At 47.4% G+C, this 21,883-nt stretch overlaps 2 protein-coding genes across 6 annotated transcripts in view; one reads left to right on the top strand and one right to left on the bottom strand.

The window, feature by feature from the left end:
• RALGAPA1 (Ral GTPase activating protein catalytic subunit alpha 1) overlaps positions 1-1,485 on the top strand; it is a 130,613-nt gene extending 129,128 nt beyond the window's left edge. For all 5 annotated transcript variants that reach the window (XM_054400319.1, XM_054400320.1, XM_054400317.1 and 2 more), the window contains one exon: positions 1,222-1,485. In XM_054400319.1, the coding sequence (XP_054256294.1) occupies positions 1,222-1,376 (155 nt within the window). In that variant the 3' untranslated portion in view covers positions 1,377-1,485. The remainder of the gene's footprint in view (positions 1-1,221) is intronic.
• A 3,307-nt stretch (positions 1,486-4,792) lies between these two features.
• Positions 4,793-6,181, bottom strand: INSM2 (INSM transcriptional repressor 2). Its single transcript, XM_054400796.1, has one exon. It carries the CDS (start codon positions 6,179-6,181, stop codon positions 4,793-4,795), a length of 1,389 nt encoding a protein of 462 aa, XP_054256771.1.
• Between the last annotated feature and the right edge of the window lie 15,702 nt (positions 6,182-21,883).

Genomic DNA, 21,883 nt, shown 5'->3' with positions numbered 1-21,883 from the left:
CAGGGAGGACAGACAGGTCACTAAATCAGAGGTTTATGACAGTGTGTTTTAAATGTCCTTTTAGACTTCTTACCTGATGACCTGATTTGATTTTAGAGAAGTCTTTCAAGATAAATAATCAATTTTTGAATGGTTTTTGCACCCCTTATATGTGAAATGGATACAGAGGGAGAGAGATCTTTGGTTCTGATTATTGCATTATTATTTTAAAGAATTACCAGTAATAGCATGATCTAGAAGAAATAGCAAGTGATTTCTGGCTTACTGAAGTCAGCAGGGGCTTCCCCATTGACTTCTGCAGGACTAAGCTTCTGCCCATAATTTATACAGGTCAGAAGCGATCAGTGGAAACTGCGGTAGCCGAGTTCAATCAGGCTGTCAGTCTCTGTAAACGGCTAATTAAAATGCAGTTTGGTTTTGTGGGTCTGAGCTCATAGTGTTAATTTTCTGTACATGGGAAGGAGATTTTGGTTTCATATTCTCTCCTTTTCCTACTGTATCTCTATGGAAGAAGATTTGGAGAAGGGCTGTTAGTAAGGAAGAGCCTCGTCCTCTTGCAGTGAGGACTCAGGGCTCACTGGAGGGTAGCTCTGGGCACTGGGCTAATGAACTACAAACCATTAGCTCAAATTCATCTTGTTCCTTTTACAAAGAAACGTTAACATATAATGCATCCAGTTAGTATGATCTGTTCAAGCTTCTGCCTTGTGGGCCCTACAGGAGTTTGCATTTTGAAGCACCGACTATAATAACGTCGGGATGGGAGAAGATGTTTTCTCTCCCATTTGGCCCCTTATTCACTCCACCTCTTCAGCTGCATTCCTAGAGCTCCCTTCATGTGCAACGAGCTGTTAACCTTCATCTTGTCATTAAAGACTGGATTGTTCTGGGTTGTGGTTCAAGTAACTCCCCATCCCTGGTGTGTGTTCTCCTGGGTAGCGGGAGAATATGGCCCACTTCAGTGCTGCCTCTGTTGCTGAGAGCATGGAGGTTCTGCAGTCCCATAGCTCAGTGGTTGCTGCCATCCTCTTTTCTCTAGAGGTGGATTTGTGACAGTGGCTAGCTCCACATGCAGAACTATCACCCACAGCTGGTGAAGGGCTAGGAGATGCTGGGGAGTAAGAGCAGCACTGAAATTCCTCCCTGTCCCTTGTGAATAGATCCCACACTGCAAATGCAGAAGGTGGCACTGACCCATCTGGTTCTTGCTGTCCTCTGCAGGCTTCTGCCCAGAGACTCAGCCGGGAGAAACTCCAGCAGCAGCAACAGCACAGGGGGATGGAACAGACTTAGCCTCTCCAATGTCTCCTCGGACTAGCAAGAGCCGCATGTCCATGAAACTGCGCCGCTCCTCTGGCTCTGCCAACAAGTCCTAAGTGGCGAGATGCCTGCAGCTTTCTAGTGCACAGCGATCAGCAGCCACCCTTCCCGTAGCAACTCGCCGCCTTCTGTTACAGGATAATGTCTCTAATGTGTGTGTGCCCGTCCACTGCATACCCCCTTTCTGTATGTTTATTTTAAACAGTGACACTGGAATTTTACTTTAATATTTTAGCTGTTGGATTTTTATCAGTCTCCAAGTGGCCATTTTTTTTTCTTCCTTTTTTCTTTTTTCTTTTTTTTTTTTTTCCAGTGCGGTTTGTCCCTATGCACCTTTTACCTTCCTGGATGATTACAATATCTTAACAGCAGTAATTTTTAAGTCTGGTTGATCTTGAGTCATGTATGGAATTGGAGACTGCAGTTTGATTACACTATATTTATTGTGCCCCATTGCAATTTTCTCTGTAACAAAGAAAGAAGTATGTACAATTTGAAAATGAATGTACAATTTTAGATTGAAATTGCATTTGTAAACTCTGTGTCAGATGTCACACTGTTAATGCACAGGATGTGTACAGATTATTTATGTTAAGAATAAAATAGTTCAATGGCCTTTCAAGCATTACGGAGTCCAAACGAAATAACTTACTTATAGCACCGATTCTTTTTTTTTTCCACAAAGCAACCTATCATTTCATAACTGTGCAAGTGATGCCATGATCTATGCCAGTAAAAAAAAAAAAAAAAAAAATCACTGTGCTGAAACACTACTTAATGCTTGGCTTCCAAATATTTTTATAATGTTTGCTTTTCCAAGTGGTAACGATAGTAATTGCCATCGCGTTTCATGATTTTTAGCCTTCATCCCCAGGCTGCTGGGTCTAGCTGTATATTCTTGTTTCTCACACTAAAACAAACAAAACAAAATTTTTTTAAAAATTTAAAAAGTAAAAAAGCCACACCAAACTTTGAAAACCAAACAGCCAAAAAAAAAAAAAAAAACCCCAACACTTTCCTGATAGAAATTCATTGCTCTGATGATGTGTACTAAAGAAAAGGGAACGTGCTCCGGGAGCCTGGCCTGAAATGCTGATAATTCCAACCCTGTGAGTGCAGATCGGTGCACGGATTTCCACCCACCCAGAGATATTTTCCTACTGAAGATGAAATGCTCGCATTTTGCATCCAACAAACAACAAAAAATGCTGTTAACAAAATGGAGCATGGCATCGGTACTAACTGCATGTGTAAATATACGGGCAACAATAACAAGATAAATTATGTATGGTCATTCATGTAGTATCTACAAATTTGTAATGGTTGAAGAGAAGACATGATATTTAATAATACAATAAAATTATTCTTATCACCTTTCGTATATTAGTTATTCACCTCAGTGATTAGCTTCTGGCTCCATTGTATAGAAGGACAGTACGTGACACACGGAGCAGTTCAGTGCACTGCGCAGCTTCGTTTAGTAGTAAAAAGTACACAGGAGTTCTCAGGAGCCCTTTCCCAACCCATGGCAACTGAGAACTTTTCCCCAGCCATCATAAATACAGTACCCAGAGCTCTGCAGGTAGCATGAAGCGCAGGACGTTCCCTCCTGCAGGCTGGGTGTTCAAGTGGTAATTGTAAGAGCAGTTAGTAATCAGGTTTCTGTGGTCTGGAGCCCTTCATCTTTGACTCACAAGTGGAGAAAGTAGTGACCTTCTCCAGAGGAGGAGACAACTTATTTAATTGCCTAAGCTGGCTTTTATACCAAAGTCTCCCTTACTGACACGCGATGGGGAAAATGCACAGCTTAAAACTTCTGGCATTTGAGAAGAGTGAGCTCTGAGTTTAGCCTCCTTCACTGGACAGCAAATTTGGCTGCTTTAGGTTATATTGTGTTAACTCATTTGTTTAGGTCCTGGAACTAAAATGAGAAAGCCCATGAAGCACATTGAAAATAAAGCAGTTATTGCTTGCTTTCACCCTTTCGGCGTGATACACATGAATCATTTGTTGCACATAACAAAACACAAAACTACAGAAATAATTGCTTTGCCAGGATCAAACTGAAATATGTCAGATTGAAACATTTTGCATGCTCATTTCAGAGAGAGTGTTGGAACAAAGACTGCGGCTGAGATCAGTTTTGCTCTTCAGAAATCATCGGCTGACCCACTTTGTCCTGCTTTAATTCAAGAAAGGCATGAGGTTGGTTTTAAATCCTTTATTGAATTTACTTGCCCTTATTTTTGGCCTCACCTGCTATTACATGTAGAAACAAACACTTGTGTGGAAAAATTAGATTAGATAGATAGATAGATAGATAGATTAAATAAATAAATAGTGGCTGAAATGAAAGTGGTTGGTAAATTTGACAGTGTTTCAAAACATTTGGCCAGACCACAGTTAAAGGCAGGGAATACAGACTGTGCTTGCTTTGCTAAGGTAGGTCTTGTTAAGGAAAAGGAAAGCAGCAACGTATCAAGACTGTTTCATGTTCGAATTTCAGCTGTTCACAAGACTTGGAGGAGCTCATATCAACAGCACAGCTCACAAGGCAGAGGGGTCAGAGGCTGCCTGAAAAGGCCAGGTGCAGATAGGGACCTCCTGCTTGCCCACAGCGAGGCCAAGCTGCCCTTGCTATTGTCCATGTCACATGAAGGAGTGCTAACGGACCAGGCTTTGAACCAGGCAGCTGCCAGAGGCATGCGATGTGCCTAATGCACAGGCGCTGGAGTACAGAAACACAGAGCGAGCAGGAGAGGCATCCTTAGCTACAGACGATAAACACCTCATAGCTTAATTAAGCAGACAGCACGATTAATTTTCCATACACTTTGCTAGCTATTATATGACTTGACAGTGACTTAATCTGAACATTTACCTTCTCGACTATTTTAAGTACAGAGTACAGCAAACAGAACACCTCACAATAACTTAAATGTTGAAGTTCGGGGGCTAAGGCTATTCAAACAAGGTCACTAGAGCTGGATCTTTTTCTAACGAAAAATAATTCCTCTCTTTAAATATCGTATATATACAGCTGTACTTCTATCCGAGAGTCGCTATGGAAGATGTACTTCCAGTGGCATGGCACCCGCCTCCCGGACATCACCCGCATCCCAGCGGATGCCAGCCAGCGCTAGCCCGGGGCCGTATCTCCTCCGCCCGCCGTCCAACGGCTCCCGCTGCTCCCGCGACGCCTCCTGCCCTTGCAAGTCTCGGCACGAACGCTGCCAGCCGGGCCCGGCAGAGGCGGCGTTGGCACCGTCCGTCGGCTAAACCTGCTGCAGTGCTGGTACAGGGGAGTTTCGCTACCCACCGGCAGGACAGGCGGGGGCCCGGGAGTCCACGGGAGGCTTCTCCGCCTTTGTAGCCGTGAGTACCGCGAGTTTCCGTAGAAATTACAGCATAGACAGGACTCGCTCGGCTCGCCCGGGCTCCCGAAGTAGTTCTATCGGGGGCGGCCGCGGCCCTAGCAGCCCGGCCGGACGGGCACCTGGAGCAGCAGGACCTGCCTGCTCTCCGGCGGGTGGCACTTGCTGGCGTGCCGCGCCAGCCCGGGCGCGCTGAAGAAGGTGGCGGGGCAGTGCTTGCAGGGGAAGCCCTGCCGCTCGCCGCCCGCCGCGCCGCCCTCGGGTGGCCCGGCCGGCGGAGGCAGTAGCAGCTCCTCCCGCACGGCATGCCACAGCCGATGCTTGTCCCTGATGTCCGCCGAGGGGAAGCGAGCGCCGCAGAGATGGCAAGCGAAGGCGAGGTGCCCGCGCTCCGGCGGGCCGTAGGCGGCAGGCCGAGCCGGCCCGTGGGTGCCTAGGTGCTTGCGGAGGTAAGCCTGCCGCCGAAACCGCTTCTGGCAGCAGGGGCAGGCGAAAGCCTCCCCGCCGGGGCTGGCAGCTGGGGCGCCTCCGGGAACTGGACCGGAGGCGGGAGGCGCCGGGACGCTCCCGGCGCTGTCCGCGCTGTCCCGGTGCTGACGGGGCGGCGACGGCGGCTGAGGTTGTGGTGCGGTGGGGCCGCGAGGCCGCCGCTCGGGGCTGTTTTCTTTGCCCGGTGGAGCGGCGGCGGTGCCGTCGGCGCTGGGGCCGGGCCGCGGCTTGTGCCAGCGGCGATGCGAGGCCAGGTTGGCGGGGCAGCTGAAGATCTTGTGGCACTCGGGGCAGCGATACTCGACGCGCACAATGCGGGAGCAGCGGTGCTGAGCCAGCGCCAGCGGGTCCGCGTACTGCTCCTTGCACAGCTGGCAGATGAACTCGCCCAGCGGCGTGCGACCCGTCGGCGGCCCCGACCGGCCCTCAGGCCCTTCCTCCTTGATACGCAGCCCCAGCACGGGCGAGGTGGTCACTTCGTCGGCGAAGCTCAGCTTCCGCGTGGCCTTGGCCTTCTTCGCAGTCGCCTTGGACCGCGACGGCCGCTTCATCGCGGGCGGCGGCGGCGGCGGCGGGCCTGGCAGTGGCGTGTGGGGCTGCAGCAGCAGCTGCTCGGCGGGTGGGAAAGAGGCGGCCAGGGGAAAGGACTCAGCGGAGGCGGGGGAACTGAGGCACCGCTCGAAGAGAGCCGCTCGCGGCCCCGCGGCACTGCAGGGCCCGGCCGCTCCCCAGACGGCTGGTCCCTCTAGCGGGGCAAGACCTGGGCCGCCGCAGCCGCCGCCGGGGGGCCACGTCGCGGGGCAAGCGGCGGCGGCACCCTCCTCCTCCTCGCCCTCCTCCTCCTCCTCCGCCTCCAGCCTGGCGACAGGGCTGTCCCCAGCGGCGGGCGGCGAGGGCGGCGGCGGGGCGCGTGGTAGGTCCTGCTCTGGGTCCCGCGGGCGCGCCCGGTAGGAGCCGCCGAGGCGCCGGCTTCGCTTGACGAGGAAACCGCGCGGCATGACGGGCGGTGGTAGCACAGCGAAACCGGACCGCACGGCCTTTATACCCCCGTCGCCCGCTCCGGCCCGGGCGTCATCCTCCCTCCGGCAGCGGCGGCCAATGAGAAGTTGGGGCCGGCGCTGGCGGCGGCGGGGGGCGGTGGCGGCGGCCGGGCGAGGGCTCCCCACTGCCGGGGCGGGAGCGCTGGGGCTGCGAGGACGGGCAGGGTGTCGGCAGGAGCGCAGCCCGCAGCGCAGAGACAGGGAAAACGGCGCCAGGAGAGACTGAGTGAGGTGTGGGACCCGGAGCGTGTGTTCCAGACGAGAGACACCGCGGACCGGAGAACGGCCGCACCCCCTCGACGGAGGGGCCGGGCAGGTTTCCGGCAGGAGCATCTCTCGTGGGTGTTTCTGCCTGGAGTGTTCATCCCTCGCTGGGTCTGCGCCGTGCCGCCCTGCATATCTGCCCTCTGAAGGGAGAGAGAGCTGGGAGCCAGTTCCGTCCTTCAGCACCGCCACATCAAGGGGTATTCCGCAGGTAGCCAGAAAGATCTCGCACTGAGGTGAGGTCCCAAGGCAAGAGCAGAACTGCCACGGCCGCTCAAGAATGCTAAATCACTGGTCTGTGCAGTGGCTGTGGCTGCGTTCCGCTGGCAGCTTCACCCACGGGCAGCCTCCCGAGACCCGGGGGGCAAGACTGAGTTGTAGTGAAATAAGATGCTAAAGCTCCAAAACCTACCCCCTACAGCGTCCCGACCTAAGCCCGGGCCTGCCCGTGGGTACCGTGAGCCCTGCGACCGGGGGTGCATCCCGAAAAGAGGCAGTGGCTGCGCCTGCGGAGCGCTCACCGCCTTTTCCGAAGTGCCTGCGTTTCGGTGGGGAGCGAAGCGCACTCGCGGCGGGTTGCCGGCAGCCCCTCCAGTCCCGCCGCGCGTTACCCGCACCCCCTGTTTGGTCACTCGTTTATTCGAGCCCAGTTCTGGAGGTAGGACGGTGCGGTCCCGCCCGGAGACCTGCTGCTAGCGGTATACACAAGATGGCGTGCCATAGAAAATGAACACTCTAAAGCCTTTCTCCATCCTTTGCCCAGGGACAGACGTTCTCTTGCCACGGTAGGACGATCGGACTCACCGCCTCGGGAGCATCCCCTAGCAGGAGACATTAGAGAGCACCAGGAGAAAGAGAGATGGGGCGGGGAGAGGGAGGCGGCGGAGGTGGGGGGGAGGTGGAGGGCTTTCAAGAAGTGGCAAGAAAGATGTGAAGCCTTCATGCAAGAACAGGACTCACCCCACCTGCTCCAAATGCTCAGCCACTTGTCCGTGTAAGTGCTCTGATTATATTTGCTTAGCAAAGTCTTAATCATGTTTTACATTACTCTCCTCTCCCATTTTCCTCCATTTTCATGGTCGCACTGAATTTTAGATTAGATTATAGACTCTGCAAGCTAGAGATCACTCTTTGTTAGTACAAACCACTGTAATTGGGACTGATAAGCCACGCTGCAGCACAGTTAGGTCGCTCCACTGACAGGCTGCATGATTTTTGCCTAATATTTAGGTTGGCCTTTATAACGAGGATATCCCAGCTACATTCCTAGCTGAACAACTGGATCTGTGGCTCAGAGCCACTGTTTTGTACTGTTCCTCCCAGCCATACCTAAATAGTTCTTTCAGTTTCTCCTTGCAAACAATGTTCCCATTAATGTTTCACTTGCTTTGTCATGTTGCAGAAGCAGTCAGTGATGGAAAAGCCCAGCTCAGCTTCTGCCCCAAGGGGTGAGGAACCCAACAATGACTTTTCCTGACCAGGACTAGTACGAGGTGAAGTGTTAGCTTGAAGCAGGTACCCTGACTGCATTTACTGAGACTCCAAGTGTTTTTCCAGTAAAATCCGAAGGCTGGAGTTGCACCAGGGAGTTTCCCCAGGCCCTCAATATCTGAGATGGCCCACAGGTCATGGAGGGCCTAGGGGTCTAGCTTAGTGTCTCCCCTCCAGAGTCGCACAGGTGGGATCACCACTCCACTTCCCCACCTGCTGCTCCTTCTGCTGCAGTTCTCAGCTCTCCCCCATGTTTTGGTGAGAGTTTGTCTGCCCCAGGCTCCACAGCACACCTATGCGGCACAGCCTTCCCGTAGCCTTCTCTGTCTGCCTCCATTTTATTATCAGTTTCTGAGGTGGGTCCCAAAACTGCAGGTCCCATCATCCCACTATTGGCCTTGCTGCAGCTGGTGCCAATGCCCATGGATCTTCAACAAAAACATTGGCAAAATTATCTTGGGATTGAAACTGTTGCAACCACCTTGTGATTCATTTGTCTCAGTAACCGTATTATCTTCTCTAGGCTACCCCTGCTAGTGCTGGCTCCCACTGCTCTGGCTCACACTTGCAGGGTTATTGTGGATTATTTCCCCTCCCTGCCCACGTTCACAAGCAAGTTCAGCCCTGGTGACTGGCATTACACCTGACTGTCACAGCTTCTGAGCTTTCTGAACAGTGACATGGGTTTGTTTTCTTGCTCTCAGCTTTTATTCCTTGATCACATTTTATAACTGGAAAATTCAGATAACTTATGAGCATACTGAACAATTTTGTGCACACACATGCCCAAATCCTGTGGAAATCTTCTGGATTCTTTCCCATGGACTTATTAAATTCTGTCAGGTAGGTGAGAGCTCAATGACTTAACCCATCTGCATGTCATACAGCAGGGGAACTTTATTTAAGGTCAGAGCTTTCCTAAGCAAAAAACTGAATGATGTCATTGCTTCAGACCATACACCAGGTTTTAGACTTGATCAAACATGTTGGCCACTTGTGTCTGAGAGTCATCCTTAGATGACCTTGATTAACCAAAGGGTTAATCCCACATTAAATAGGAAATAAATTCTAGTGGAAAAATGCAGTGGCTGATGAGCAGAAAGGACATGGACACCACTGGGGAATTGGCAGGAGTGAGAACAAGAGGACACTGTTCCTCTTCTTATGCCTTCAGACCATTCCTTCCTTTCTGGTTGGAGTTGAATGTAAGTGTGTGTAGGGAATGGAAACAAGAGTTGTGTGATGCTTCTCTGCCTCCCTTTTGGCAGAAGCTTCCTGCTTTGTGTGAAGGGACTTTTTTTTTACCCTTGTACCTAACTGCTGCTAAAATAAACCTGTGAGACCCATTCAGGCCTTGTCAAGATTCAGCAATCAGACTCAGTGATGGCTGGAGCAACTTCTTGAGGATTGTGAAGACAGGCTTCAAGTTCTGCTAGATAACATCTCCTGTTGGTGGCTACTGGAGGATGCTCCATCTGATTGCCCAAGGGCTCTGGAGTATGGCACCAGCAGCTTGACACCCAGGTCCTTCTCTGTCCCAGTGCCCCACACATCACCCAGGAACCACAATCTCCAGTTGTGAGTTAGGAGTCCCATTCCTTCCAGCCCCATCTGTGTCTCCAGTACACCCTGGAGGCTGACTCCTTACTTGAAACCTGGGAGTCTGCATGGCTACTGGAGAGGAGGTGTAACATGGTCCCCAAATAAAATGTTTTTAAGCAAGCGGGTGGCTGCATTAGATGTTTGGAACAGTCTTGGGGCATAAACAGTTAGAGGAATGTGTGAGAGCAATCCTGGCTGGAGGGAGAAGGTCTTGGGTGAGGTCTAGTTCTCAGAGAAAAGCCTAAAAACTCTTCTGGGAGCTGAGGGGACGGAATGAAAAAGAGAAATGTTTTTGGCTACTTAATAAAAGAAAAAAATGACCACAACTTTAAAAAAGAAAAAAAAAAGAGTTAAAAATAAAATAGAAAATAACTATAAGAAAAGGATTAAAGAACATTTCCCTCCTTCATGTTTCCCTTCCCTACCACAAAAAGAAAAAAAATTGTTGTGGTTTGATTTTTTTTTTTTTTATATTTCAGAATTTCAAATAAAAGTTGAGTTTTAAATCTTCCCCTGACATCTGGTTTGTAATTAAAGGAGCAGTAAATAGGAGGGAGACAGAAGCCGCCTCAGAAGCCTGCCCTTGATACATGACTCCCCAGCAATATAGCTAGATGAGCGATACCACCCCCAGGCTCCAGCACTTACACAAACAAAATCCAGGCTGGTTTTGGTGGCAGCAGAAGCTATTTTGTCTTCCCCCTAGAAGGAGACTGCCAATTATCTTGCTGCGGTTGGGGATTTGATGCTGGTGACAGACGTGGAAGGAAATATCTGCATTATGAGGATATGGATTGTCTAATATTACTGACCTTGCTGGTACCTTAATTGTGATTTGTTTTACCTGAGGACAGTCTGCCTTAAGGGGAAAACAATGTTAACAGCTGCTGTTTTCTTCATGGCTCAAACATTAACCAAGAGCTCCCCATAAGAGAAGGTAGGGAAACACTGTTCTGTGAAGGTACTCAGGCTAGAGGGATTTTAAGACACTAACAAGAAGATTCAGCCTTCCTCTTTTTCAGAAATGAAGTGGCACTGTTTGTGTTGCCACACTTCCATCACTAAGCTGACAGGATGGCAGTGACACTGTCTCCCATTCCTACTCTAGAAGTGAGCAGCAGGCCAAAGCAGCACTCCTGGGAGTCCTGGAGGGCAACAAATTGTCCATGGGCCAGCAGTGTGCTTTTGTGGCCAAGAAGGCCAATGGGATCCCGGGGTGCATTAAGAGAAGTGTCTCCAGCAGATCAAGGGAGGTTCTCCTCCCCCTCTACTCTGTCCTGGTGAGACCTCACCTGGAATATTGCATCCAGTTTTGGGCTCCTCAGTTCAAGGGGGACAAGGATCTGCTGGAGAGAGTCCAACAGAGGGCTACCAGGGTGATTAAGGGACTGGAGCACTGCCCTATGAGGAGAGGCTGAGAGCCTGGGACTTTTTAATCTGGAGAAGAGAAGACTGAGAGGGGATTTAATCAATGTTTATAAATATCTGAGGGCTGGGTGTCAAGAGGGAGGGGACAGGCTTTGCTCAGTTGCACCCTGTGATAGGACAAGGGACAATGGATATAAACTACAGTACAGGAGGTTCCAGCTCAACATGAGGAGGAACTTATTCACTGTGAGGGTCACAGAGCACTGGAATAGGCTGTCCAGAGAGGCTGCAGTCTCCTTCTCTGGTGACTTTCAAGACCCATCTGGATGCATTCCTGTGTGACCTGTGCTAGATCCTATGGTCCTGCTCTGGCAGGATGATCTTTGAAGGTCCCTTCCAACCCCTAACATCCTGTGATCCTATGATCCTGCATGATGGCTCTTCCTCATCTCCATCTGCATTAGCCCTTCATGGGAACACCAGGTCCTCTGTAGGGAGCAGCCTGACATTCCCAAACTCATACAAGTCATCTAAGGGCCTCAATGAGACCATTATGACTTTTGTGATTTCATTATGGATTTCAGCTTGTACCTCACAGGCTGCAGCCATTTGCCACAACAAATTTGCCTGTAATGGAGTTAATTATTGATCTTGCCATGCCATAAGTAGGAAGCTTTGGCTTCCTTTGGCATGAGCTACTCAACAATGTTTCCTGGAAACATGGTTATATGTTGTAATTCATTGAAAAAGGTACCTGCTACAGAGAGGTCATGGGGTTTAGTTATATGACCAGCAATAGTGGCTTCCAGCAAGGCCAAGTCCCAGCTGCACTGCATGCAGATGTACATGCAGCTAGGGGGACAGTTCTACATGCTAAGAGAGCAGTGACTGAAGAGACAAGAGGATGAGAGAGCAAGAGGATGGGAGAAATAAAGCTCCTAAGTGGCGCCTGTGCTGCACACTGGGCTGGGAAGCTCCCTGTCTGCATCCAGTAAGGTCCAGGCAGGACCCAAAATTTCCCAAAAGGGCTCAGTACAGGAGGTTTTCGAGAGCAGAGAGCAAGACCAGGTGAATCACAGTCCCAAATGCTTTGTTACGGCCACACTTTGTCCTGCTCTTGTGCTGGAACAGATCCCATCCTACTGGGATGTGATTCAGGGAGCTGAGCCCTCAGGAAAACATTTACCTGTTTCTTATTTTTTCCCTTCCAAGAACTTTTCAATGCCCCTTTGACAAGGGCCAAGGCTAGCTTCCTCCATGAAATTCCTCTGTCTCAGATGAGCAACAGGCAAATCCCAAGGGCTGTTGCCTACAACCTTTCTCACATGCCCACTCCCTAGTACGCTATCTGCTTCTCCCTCCTTTTCCTTCAGGTCCCAACGAATTCCTGGTTCCTGCCTGAGCTACAGGTAGCTCTCTCCAGAAAGATATAATTGCAGTTTTGCTTGCCTGTGCAAAGGGATGTTAGTAGTTGCTGAGGAATGAGGTACAGCTATGTCCTGCCCACTGAAAAGCACTCCTGCACTGCTGTGTAGGAGCCACCATTGCCAATAACAACTGCAAGGGGGCAGATGGAGCAGGGGAGACAGTGCAAAGGAAAAACAGTGGCAAGGAATGGGAGAAGGAGAGCAAACCAACACAGAAATCTGGCTAGAAACTAGTGGGAAGAGCATCACCTTAAAGAAACAAGCAGGAAAACTCTATTACAAGGAAATAAGCCAGATCTGAGCTGGGTGTCTGCATCTCACAAAACCAACAAGGAGGGTGACAGCTCCCAAAAGGACATGGTGATTCACCTCTTCACTGCTGTGCAGGCAATGTGAAGGAGAAGGGCAAATCAAGGGCAGCACTGAGCCAGAGACTTGCTGCTCTTTTCCAAAGTTCACCTCCAGCTTCTGAGGTTGGTCACCCTTTCTTCCTCAAACAAGACCTGACAAATTCCCATCATGCACAAAGCTTCAGGAGGGTGAAGCTGCATCATTGCCTCTTGGCCGGTGTGTCAGGCTGGAAGCCCTACCTGTCCTTGGTGGGTCAACAGCCTTGGGCAACCCAGGGGGGCAACTACAAAACACTGTGCTGGCTGATGTGGTCAGAAGGGGAAAATGCAGCAATGCCCCAGGATGATCAATAGCCAGAGATTCTCTTTGGATGCACAGCACCGGGGAAGGCAGTGGTGGCTGGAGGGTGTTTCCAGCAGAGCCTGAGGGGAAGAGCAGATCCAAGCTGCAATCCTTTTACAAACCAAAAAAAAAAAAAAAAAAAAAAAGTCAAGCACAAATCTCATTGTTTAGAAAACATTTTTTTCTCTGGTTAGGACTTAGTTCTGTTTACTCCAAAGTCAGACAAAACACAGGGGAATCAAACCCAGCATCAGGCTCTAAGTAGTGCAAACATAAGTGATCCCTAGCAGCCACCACTCTGTGGATTCTCCAAACACACCTGATTTGCTGCTTTCGTGACATTTGATTAAAGCCTCACTACCCTGACTATTAATTAAAGTGCTTGGAGGCAAGGTCCAAATTTCACTTCCCCTCCCAAGTTCACTGGCCCCATCCTCCTCCACCTCCTCCTCCTCCTCCAAATATGTTATGCTATAAATTACTGGCACCGTTTCTGTTGATAGTCAACATAATCAAACATTTGTAAGCAGGCTGTCTCTTCAATCTGTTCAGTTGATGCACTTTACCTGATCTTTCATTAAAGTAATCAAAACACTTGCTGTGCCATGTCTAATGAATGTTGCATGTATGATTAAGTACTTTCATTCATATTGCAAGTTTGATTTAATGTAATCTGCCTTTCAGACAGCCATTAGCCCAGCTCCTGCGTGAATTCGATTAATTGGCTGAATTCTTCCAGATGTCCATTAAGTATTACAGGAATTTCTATGTAAAAAACAGCAGGGACTATCTAGCAGAGAAGCAAACAATGATATGTTATATTGCTGCCATGACTTACAAAAAGCTGGATTCATTTTCATTAATAAAACATCTGTACTCCTGCACAGCTATGCATCAAGATGCATTTATTTTATATGTTTATTTCTCTTCTGACTATAAATAGACAGTTAAACAGAAGCACAGTATGTTCAGTTGGAAGATACACAAGCAGAACTGTATCAGAAATGAAAACAGCAATAAAGAACAGCAGAGTTTGGGCTTTAAGTGCTGGGCATTGGAGCAAACAAAGCCATGGCTTCTATGGCTGGCTGCTACTTCTTGGCATAAAAGCATTTTTCTTTAGTGTTATGAATCCACAAAAATAGTTGGCCCTTGGGTTGGAGAGGAAAGGAGACCCTGCTCTAGCAGAGAGGTTGGCCTAGCTGATCTTCAGAGGTGCCTTCCAACCCCTTCTGTGATTCTGTGTGAAATGTACTGTGCCTAGTTTATGTCTTCAAGGCTCATCACACCTTTAAGTGGGAGCAAAAATGAAGTTTGCTGTCTTTCAGCCGTAAGGGGTAAAGAGAAAAATTGCCATTACAATAAGCACATCTGTTAAAGTTTTTCTTAATTCTTAAAAAGAGGGTTTTCTTCTTTTTTTCATGAAGTTGCACTTGTGAAAGGAATCACTTTTTCCTGAAAAGCAAAGTACCCAGAAGCCAGTTTACATTTCAGTGCCTGCTGCACCCAGCCCATGCAGGGCTTGGTGGTGTTTCAGGGGATGGGGAGGACACCTGCTCACACAGATGTAGATCCCTTAATTTTCCACTGACCTTCCTAGATCTGAGAACAGCTTGTCTGAGAACAGCTGTCAAAGGACCGTGTGAGATCTCAGGGCCTCCTTAGCTCTTTCAACCCCTCTCCCCTCCCTGGCACCTCAAATACCCTTCTCATCCCCGGGCAATGAACATGGGGCCAAGAACCCCAGTGGGCAAGACAGTAGAAGCCTGGCAGGAGTTTGATGCTGACCCTGTGGCCCTGAACTCAACACAGCTTCATTTTCCCAAACATGCTGCACATCTTGAAGCCAGCAAGCTGCAGGGCTCCAGCTGACACTCCATCCACAGCACTGTGCTGTGCTGAGTCAGAGACTGAGGAAGGGAGCTTGCAGCAGCAGTTCCAGGGTGTTGCAGCTCTTCCTGGTGATGCTCCTGGGGCAGCCTGCTCTGGCTCCCCAAGGCATTGCTCTCCCAGGGGAACTGCCAAATCAGTCTCTTCCTTCTCCTCCCCAGCTAGGTCTTTCCCTACTGCTGTTTAGCCTTAGAAGTGTGTCTGGACCTTGATGTGCCACTCCCACACTGGGGAAATTATTGCCACTTGCCACCACACCAAGATTTTACTGACTCCCTTGTCCAAATTAGGAGCTGGTACCAGTAGCAGTCCTACCAGTTCATCTTTCAAAGGCTATTTAATAGAGGCTTAACTCACAGGAGATGTCTAGAAGAATACAGCTCAGCAAAACTGGGGCTGTACAACAAAAACAATCAGGATTTGCTAAACATCAACTCCTGTTGTCTTCCAGCATCTCACACAGTCACAACGCCGGGTAGCAGCTTGCTTGGTTATTTGCACCTTCTTGTCTGGTTTCACTCCTTTCTCTATTTCTTGCTTTTGTTGCTATGTTCTCCACTACCCACTCTAGTAAACAAACCCATCAAAATCAAGTTATTCTAGTATAGTATAGTGTTAATACAGCATTGTGTTATCAGTATTATCTCTATTCTTCTGTGAAAAACCCTTTAAGAAACATTTTCTAACACAGTTGTGCTGTGAGACCTTGCTCCAGTACTCACACTCACTACCTCAAGAACCAAACCCCAATCTTTACACCAGCACATTGCAACAGTATCATACCAATGACAGCGGAAAGCAAAACACAGGCAGCTGATTGACTACCTTGGTGTCTGTTGCAGAGGCATTCTCTCAGTAGGGAGAGCAGTGGGTGGACTGGAGAGGGGGAGCAGATGTGGGATTGAGGAGCAAGCAGGAGGTAAGAGGGGCTTTGCTCGCAGCAGCCCCAGCAGCAGCATCAAGGCAAGAAGAAACACTTCTCCCTTTCAAGGGCATCAGAAGTCTGACTCCCAATGCAACCAAAATAGTTCCTATATTTTAGCACAGAAGGAAATGTTGAAGGCACCATGTAGAGGTGAGCAATCTAAAAAGGAAATGCAGCAAAGCAAATTGAGCCTTTGCTTTTTCTTTCCCCTGTTCCCCCGCCCCCCGGTGTTGTGTGTTTTTCAAGGCAAACGTGGAAAAGTCACATCTTCTTTTTGAAGCCCCAGAGACTGAAAAATTAAATCAAGAGGCTTTGTTATTGATGTTTTTCTAATACAAATGTTTTGAAATCCCTGCCTTTCATGTGTGTCTTACAAATAAGCAGGAATGTGTGATGAATCATTTTCGCTTTTAATTCCTTTAATAGATTCTTATCTCACCCACTAGCGCCTAAACAATTTTTGTTTCTGTAACAATCTCTTCTTCAGTGGTAAATATTGCTCTCAGACAACATTTTTTTTTTTTTTTTTTTTTTTTTTGGAGGTTCATTATGTTCATTCTCTGGCTGAGACTCATTATGCTCGGTTACTTATTTAAAAGAACAAAATGACAGCAAATGCCTGCATTTATCATGTCTCCTTTTACACATTTAGAAAAGACATTTCAGCAAGAAGGCCCAGCCCAGTTTGGGGGGGGGGGAACCCCAAAGCAAACAGCCAGCTGCCTTTCCTTCCTAGCCATCAGTCCTTGAGAAAGGAATATTTGAAGGTGATGGTGGAGCCTAACCTCACTCGCTAAATGAGACTCCACTGATGCTAATGGGAGATTTGGCAAAGGCAGGAAGATAATTTATGAACTATTTGATTTTTTTTTTTCAATTACAAAATAGAAAGAAAACTCTTGGAATAATTAGGAAGAAAGAAGCAAATGAAAATGCCACATTAAGGCATGGTGAGATGATACACATGGAGCAAACCCAAGAAATAGTTTGGATACCGTAAGGAACAGCTTTTGGATCTTCCTGAATTACCAAGGAGTCACCCATCTGCTGATGAAGAACTTGCACAAAAAATTTCACAATTTTTCCACAGGAAAAAAATTCCTCATCTCTTTAAGCTGCCATTTCACCCATCCAGTGCTTGTGGAGTGGCTCCTGCTCAGGTTATTCCCATTTTAGGGGCTGAAATTTGTAGAGTAAGGTTATTGGTTGGACTTGGTGATCCTGAGGGTCTGTTCCAACCTGAATGTTTCTGTGATTTCCTAAACCAAACCCCAAGTCCAGCAGTCTGTTCGCACCCAACTACATCTGACCCTCAGAAAAGAGGTGGTAACTGGTCCTACAGTTATAGCAAAAGGTTATTGAGATACCAATATAATCAGCATAATTATTAAAATGGATAGCAGCTTGTCCTCAAAGAGCTGCAAAATACATTTTTAAGTAGGCCATTGATATAATAGAGACAAGATGAAAAACAACAGAGTAGGGCAAAGGTTCAGCTGTGTGGCCATTCTGGGAACTAACTGAAAAAGAAGAACAAAGCTATTAAGAGAAAGTCATTAAAGAAAGAAAAAAAAAAATATCCTAAACTGAATCTAAAAGATAGGAAATAGAAATATGAAAAAGTAGCTTACAAAGCAGAGGTCAAAAAGACATCAGTAATTAATGATGAAAGGATAAAGAACCAAGCACTTAATTTCAAAGAAATAGCCAGGGAAGACATAATGGTACTGTGAGCAGGAAAAAAAAGACTTTTGCAGAAGTAAATGAAAATGAATAAGATCTCAATAGAGGAAAAATGGATAATTGGAAAAAAAAAAAAAAAGGTAGAAGAACTGTGAATCGCTGTAGAAATTCACCTGGAACATTAATCAGTTGTTTAGGAGTGAGGGTGAAATACAGTTCTGAATGGATCTGTTTTTCAAAGGGACTTCTAGGTGCACACTGCCAGTTTGGCTCTGGTATTATTCCCCATCCAGTTTTTGTGCATGGAAAATACAGGTGAAAATGTCTACTGTGTTTGGAAGTTTAAATGCTACTTTCTGAAATGCAGACCACGGTGGTTTACTTCTGTTTCATCCAGAAGTGCACACTGGAGGGAAAAGGGAAGGAAGCACAAGCCCAGAGAAACAGAGAGTAGCAGATGTTTCACAATAGCAGATCAAACTCCATCAGCACGTTTTTTACTTGCTTGGTTGGGTGGGTTTGGGTTTGGGTTTTGTTTTTCTTGGGTTTTTTGTTTTGTTTTGGCTTTTATTTTGTTTTGGCTTTTGTCTTGTTTTGTTTCATTTTGTTTTGTTTTGTTTTCTGAGCTTTGACTTCAGATAAGCAAAGCTAGATAATGTAGAGTGTAAAACAGTAGTGGACAGTCTGAGGCTGTACAGCCTCAGGTATTCTCCAGATCTGTAACAAAAAGAGTACATCTCAAGGAAGAAATAAAAAATTGAAAAGGAAAAGACAAAGTGAAGGCTTAGCTTTCCAACAGTTGCTGGTGTATGAGACTGTCCCATCACCTCCACCAGAAAAAAAAAGATGAGGAAGAGTGAGTAATTCATATTACAGAATTGTTTCCATTTATTTCCCAGTTAAGCCTCTTCTACTTTTTTTCCAAGTACGGTGTGAGAAGACTGCTTTACAAAACCCCACAGTTGTGGGGGTTTGTGTTTAAGATGGCATAGTTGTGCCATCACTAAGAAGGCCACATTTCTCAGAATAATCAAGCCTAACCTCTCTTGGTTGAGTCTCCTGTTGCTGCTAAGCAGATCCTCGACACACAGGATGGCAGAAGCACACAGGGCAGTGGAAAATTTTATCTGCCTTTTGGAAGATGCCACACTGGAGGGTTGATGTATTATGTAGTAATGCACAAGCCCTTCCACCAGACAGTGACTGATCCAGCCCTATCAGAAGGATTAATAACCACATCACCCTGGTACTGCAGAGCCAGCTCAGACACTGTAATTCCCAGGGGCTGGACCGCAGCACTGAACTTTCACATGCAGAAGTAATCTGAAGTGTCGTGGACTGTAAAATACATTGAGGCTCTTCTGGGAGAAGACTGAGATCCACCTGGTATAGCTTTGGGTCTTAGGCAGCAAAGGAGGGCACACATGGCAGCTGCTCTGTGTAAAGGTGACCTGCTTTAACAGAAAAGACTCTCCTTTTCAGTAGCACATCTCTGTGTGGATCCAGCAAAGGAAACAGAGGCTGTGACATTCTGGTTTTCAATGAGACCTGGCAAAAGGAAGAGTGTATGTCCTGCCATCTCCAGAAACCAAGCAAAAGAAATCTTAACAGCTGTAGGTGTTGAGTGAAGGCATAAAGCCCTTAAACACCATAAATCACTATGGTTATATCCCCCTGTATGGACACTGAGCCATAATCCCTCAGCGCCCAGAGGGCTTAATCCCTTTCAACAACAGGATGAGCCATGAGCTGTATCCTTTCAGGATTTCCATAACACCCCAGTGCACATGTCTTTCAGGAGGCTAAGAGCTGCTCAGTATGTCCTGAGTTCACATTTTTACAGCCATTTGATTTGTATTCATGCCTCCCTCTCTACTGGGAAAAACCAAGTTGCCAACATTGCCCTCAGCCCATCAGCATACCAGGTGATGAGCTTCACAGCTGGCCAGCTCAGCTCAGCAGAAAGCACTTCTGCACCCCATGTCCTGAGTGTGACCCTTGCCCTGACACACACTGCATCTCCTCATGGCCACCTCCCTGTGACCCCCACCAAGCACGTGGACTTTGTGTCCTCTGAAGGTACCACAGAGGGAAGATGTGAGAGGATGCTTCAGTTGGAGGCAGTTGTGTAGGGAAGGGCAATGGCTAACTGGTATCTCTTGTGAAAAGTGAGCCAAGGGATACTGATGTAAGCCAGGGACATGACCTTATTTAAGCTTACCTCATCCTTCAGTGGGCTTTTTATGTGCAATCCTTCTGTTGTACCCTTACCATAAGGGTGATCTCCACCACAGCACTCCACAGTTGTGCTCCATTGCTAGAGAGATTGTGTCATTGTGGATGCTGCATCCACTGGAATGAAGTTTGCTTTGAAACAAAAGGGGTTTAATTCTTAGTTCCTTTGAAAGGGAGAAGGAAGCCTGACATCATCTTTCCTCACTTCAATTACTGTGTTTTCTTCATGCCAGCAATCTCCCATGGATGCAATAATCAATTCTCCAGACAAGAAGAGGTGAACAACTAACACATCTGAACTGCAAAGAGACAAGAAAAGAGGTAGGAAATAGAGGAAAAAAAAAACCTATCATGAAAATTAGCCCAACCTTTTGTTGTCAGTTGATATCCTTTTCCCATCAAACCTGATTCCTCGTTCTCCTCTTGTAAGCCCAATAGCTGCTTCATCTGTAAGCTGACAGATTCACCAAGCTCCCTTGGCTCTTCTTCAACAGCACAAGGCTCTTGCCCCTAAATGCAAAGACTTCCTTTTATTTTGCCAGGGACACATTCCAGCATCACTAACTATGGGGTTTCCAACATCATTTTTAAACTGGTGACACTTTTCCAAATCTATGTCAGCAACATTGAAAAGTCCACACACATGCAGATCACCCCCCAACTCTACTTGGGAGAGCAGAGCTGTAACAAGAAAGTGAGGAAGAAACTTGGAAATGTAGCAGCATATAAATCAGATTGGACATTATTAAAGTCTGTCCCAAGAATTTGATTTGTTTTGCCTCACCCATTTGTTTTCACAATGTGCATTATAATCCTGCTCCTAACATCACAGCATACAAGAACCAATTCAACTAGCAGAGGAAGGGGCCTGGGTACAGCCTTAGCAGCTGGACCTGGACACTTCCTGATTTGATGCAAATATGGTAAATGAGGTAGAGTGGAAATCAGCATTGTTGTAATCTTACAGGAAGACATGAAATGTCCTCATCTCAGCTGAGCTACAGTCTGTGCTTTGGGATGTGCCTGTGTTAGAAATGTGGGGTTTATTCTCCATCCCTTGTCTAGTTACAGGGTTTCACCACGGAGTCCTGCAAACACCAAGAGCACTGAAACCATGCACTGGCCAAGTATCTGCTGCTAGACAGAATGAGCAATACCTGACAAAGTCAAAAGGCCCAGGATCTTGAAGTCCTTCTTCTGACCACAGAGTGGGTATAAGCTCAATCAGACAGAGAATAAGTGCCTTCCAACCCTTTTCCACCTTCAGTCTCACTGTTGGAAGTCAATGGGCCCAAGAGGGCTTTTATCTCAGCAGCTCAAATATCTGTTGAGTTCTTCACCCAAGGTGCACTTAAAAATGAAGGAAAATCCTCTGTGGATATTTTTGTAGGGGAAAACAGGGCAGAGAACTGGCTTGCTCATGATAACCAGAGTGAGAGCCAGAGCCAGACTACAGGTTTATTCAGCACCAGAACTGCACAGCCAGTGTCACAGACAGCAGCCTGTGCATGGTGCCCAAGGGGCCATTGCTGGCCTCCACCTCAGCTCACTGGCTCTTCAGGACAACCAGCCACCCATGAAGCAGGGAGGGAGATAAAAAGGGGAAAAATGAATCAGTATTTATATCTTAGCTTCAGGAGGGTTGAGGGTGTATTTAGACCCCACAAATTACTGTGGCTAAAACCTGCTTAGAATATATAAACACTGGGGCACATCCAGGAGGGCAGACATACACAGAGCTCAGACCAGAAACACAGGCAGCAAATGAAAACAAAGATGAACATACCATGGATCTGTTTATCATTTCAAAGCACTGTCATGGGCAAAGAAAGCCAAAAGAAGATGGATATTATTTGTCCCCATCAGCCCCTCATAAAAATAAAACCATGTAAATGTTGTCTGTCACTCAAGTATCTTTCATATTTGTTTGGGGTTTTTTTTTTTTTGAGCAGGGGGGGCAGCAAACCAAAACACAAACAAATACAAATTTTCATTTGGTTGGCAATCCAGTTTCATGTCCCACAATACTTTAAAGCCAGAAATTCCCAATAAAAATAAGAGCTGCTGATTTTGATAGGAAGA

This window comes from Indicator indicator, chromosome 4, assembly GCF_027791375.1.
Source record: "Indicator indicator isolate 239-I01 chromosome 4, UM_Iind_1.1, whole genome shotgun sequence".
NCBI classification, from domain to species: Eukaryota; Metazoa; Chordata; class Aves; order Piciformes; family Indicatoridae; genus Indicator; species Indicator indicator.
The sequence above is the reverse complement of the archived record's forward strand: the minus strand, read 5'-3'. Positions and strand labels throughout refer to the sequence as shown.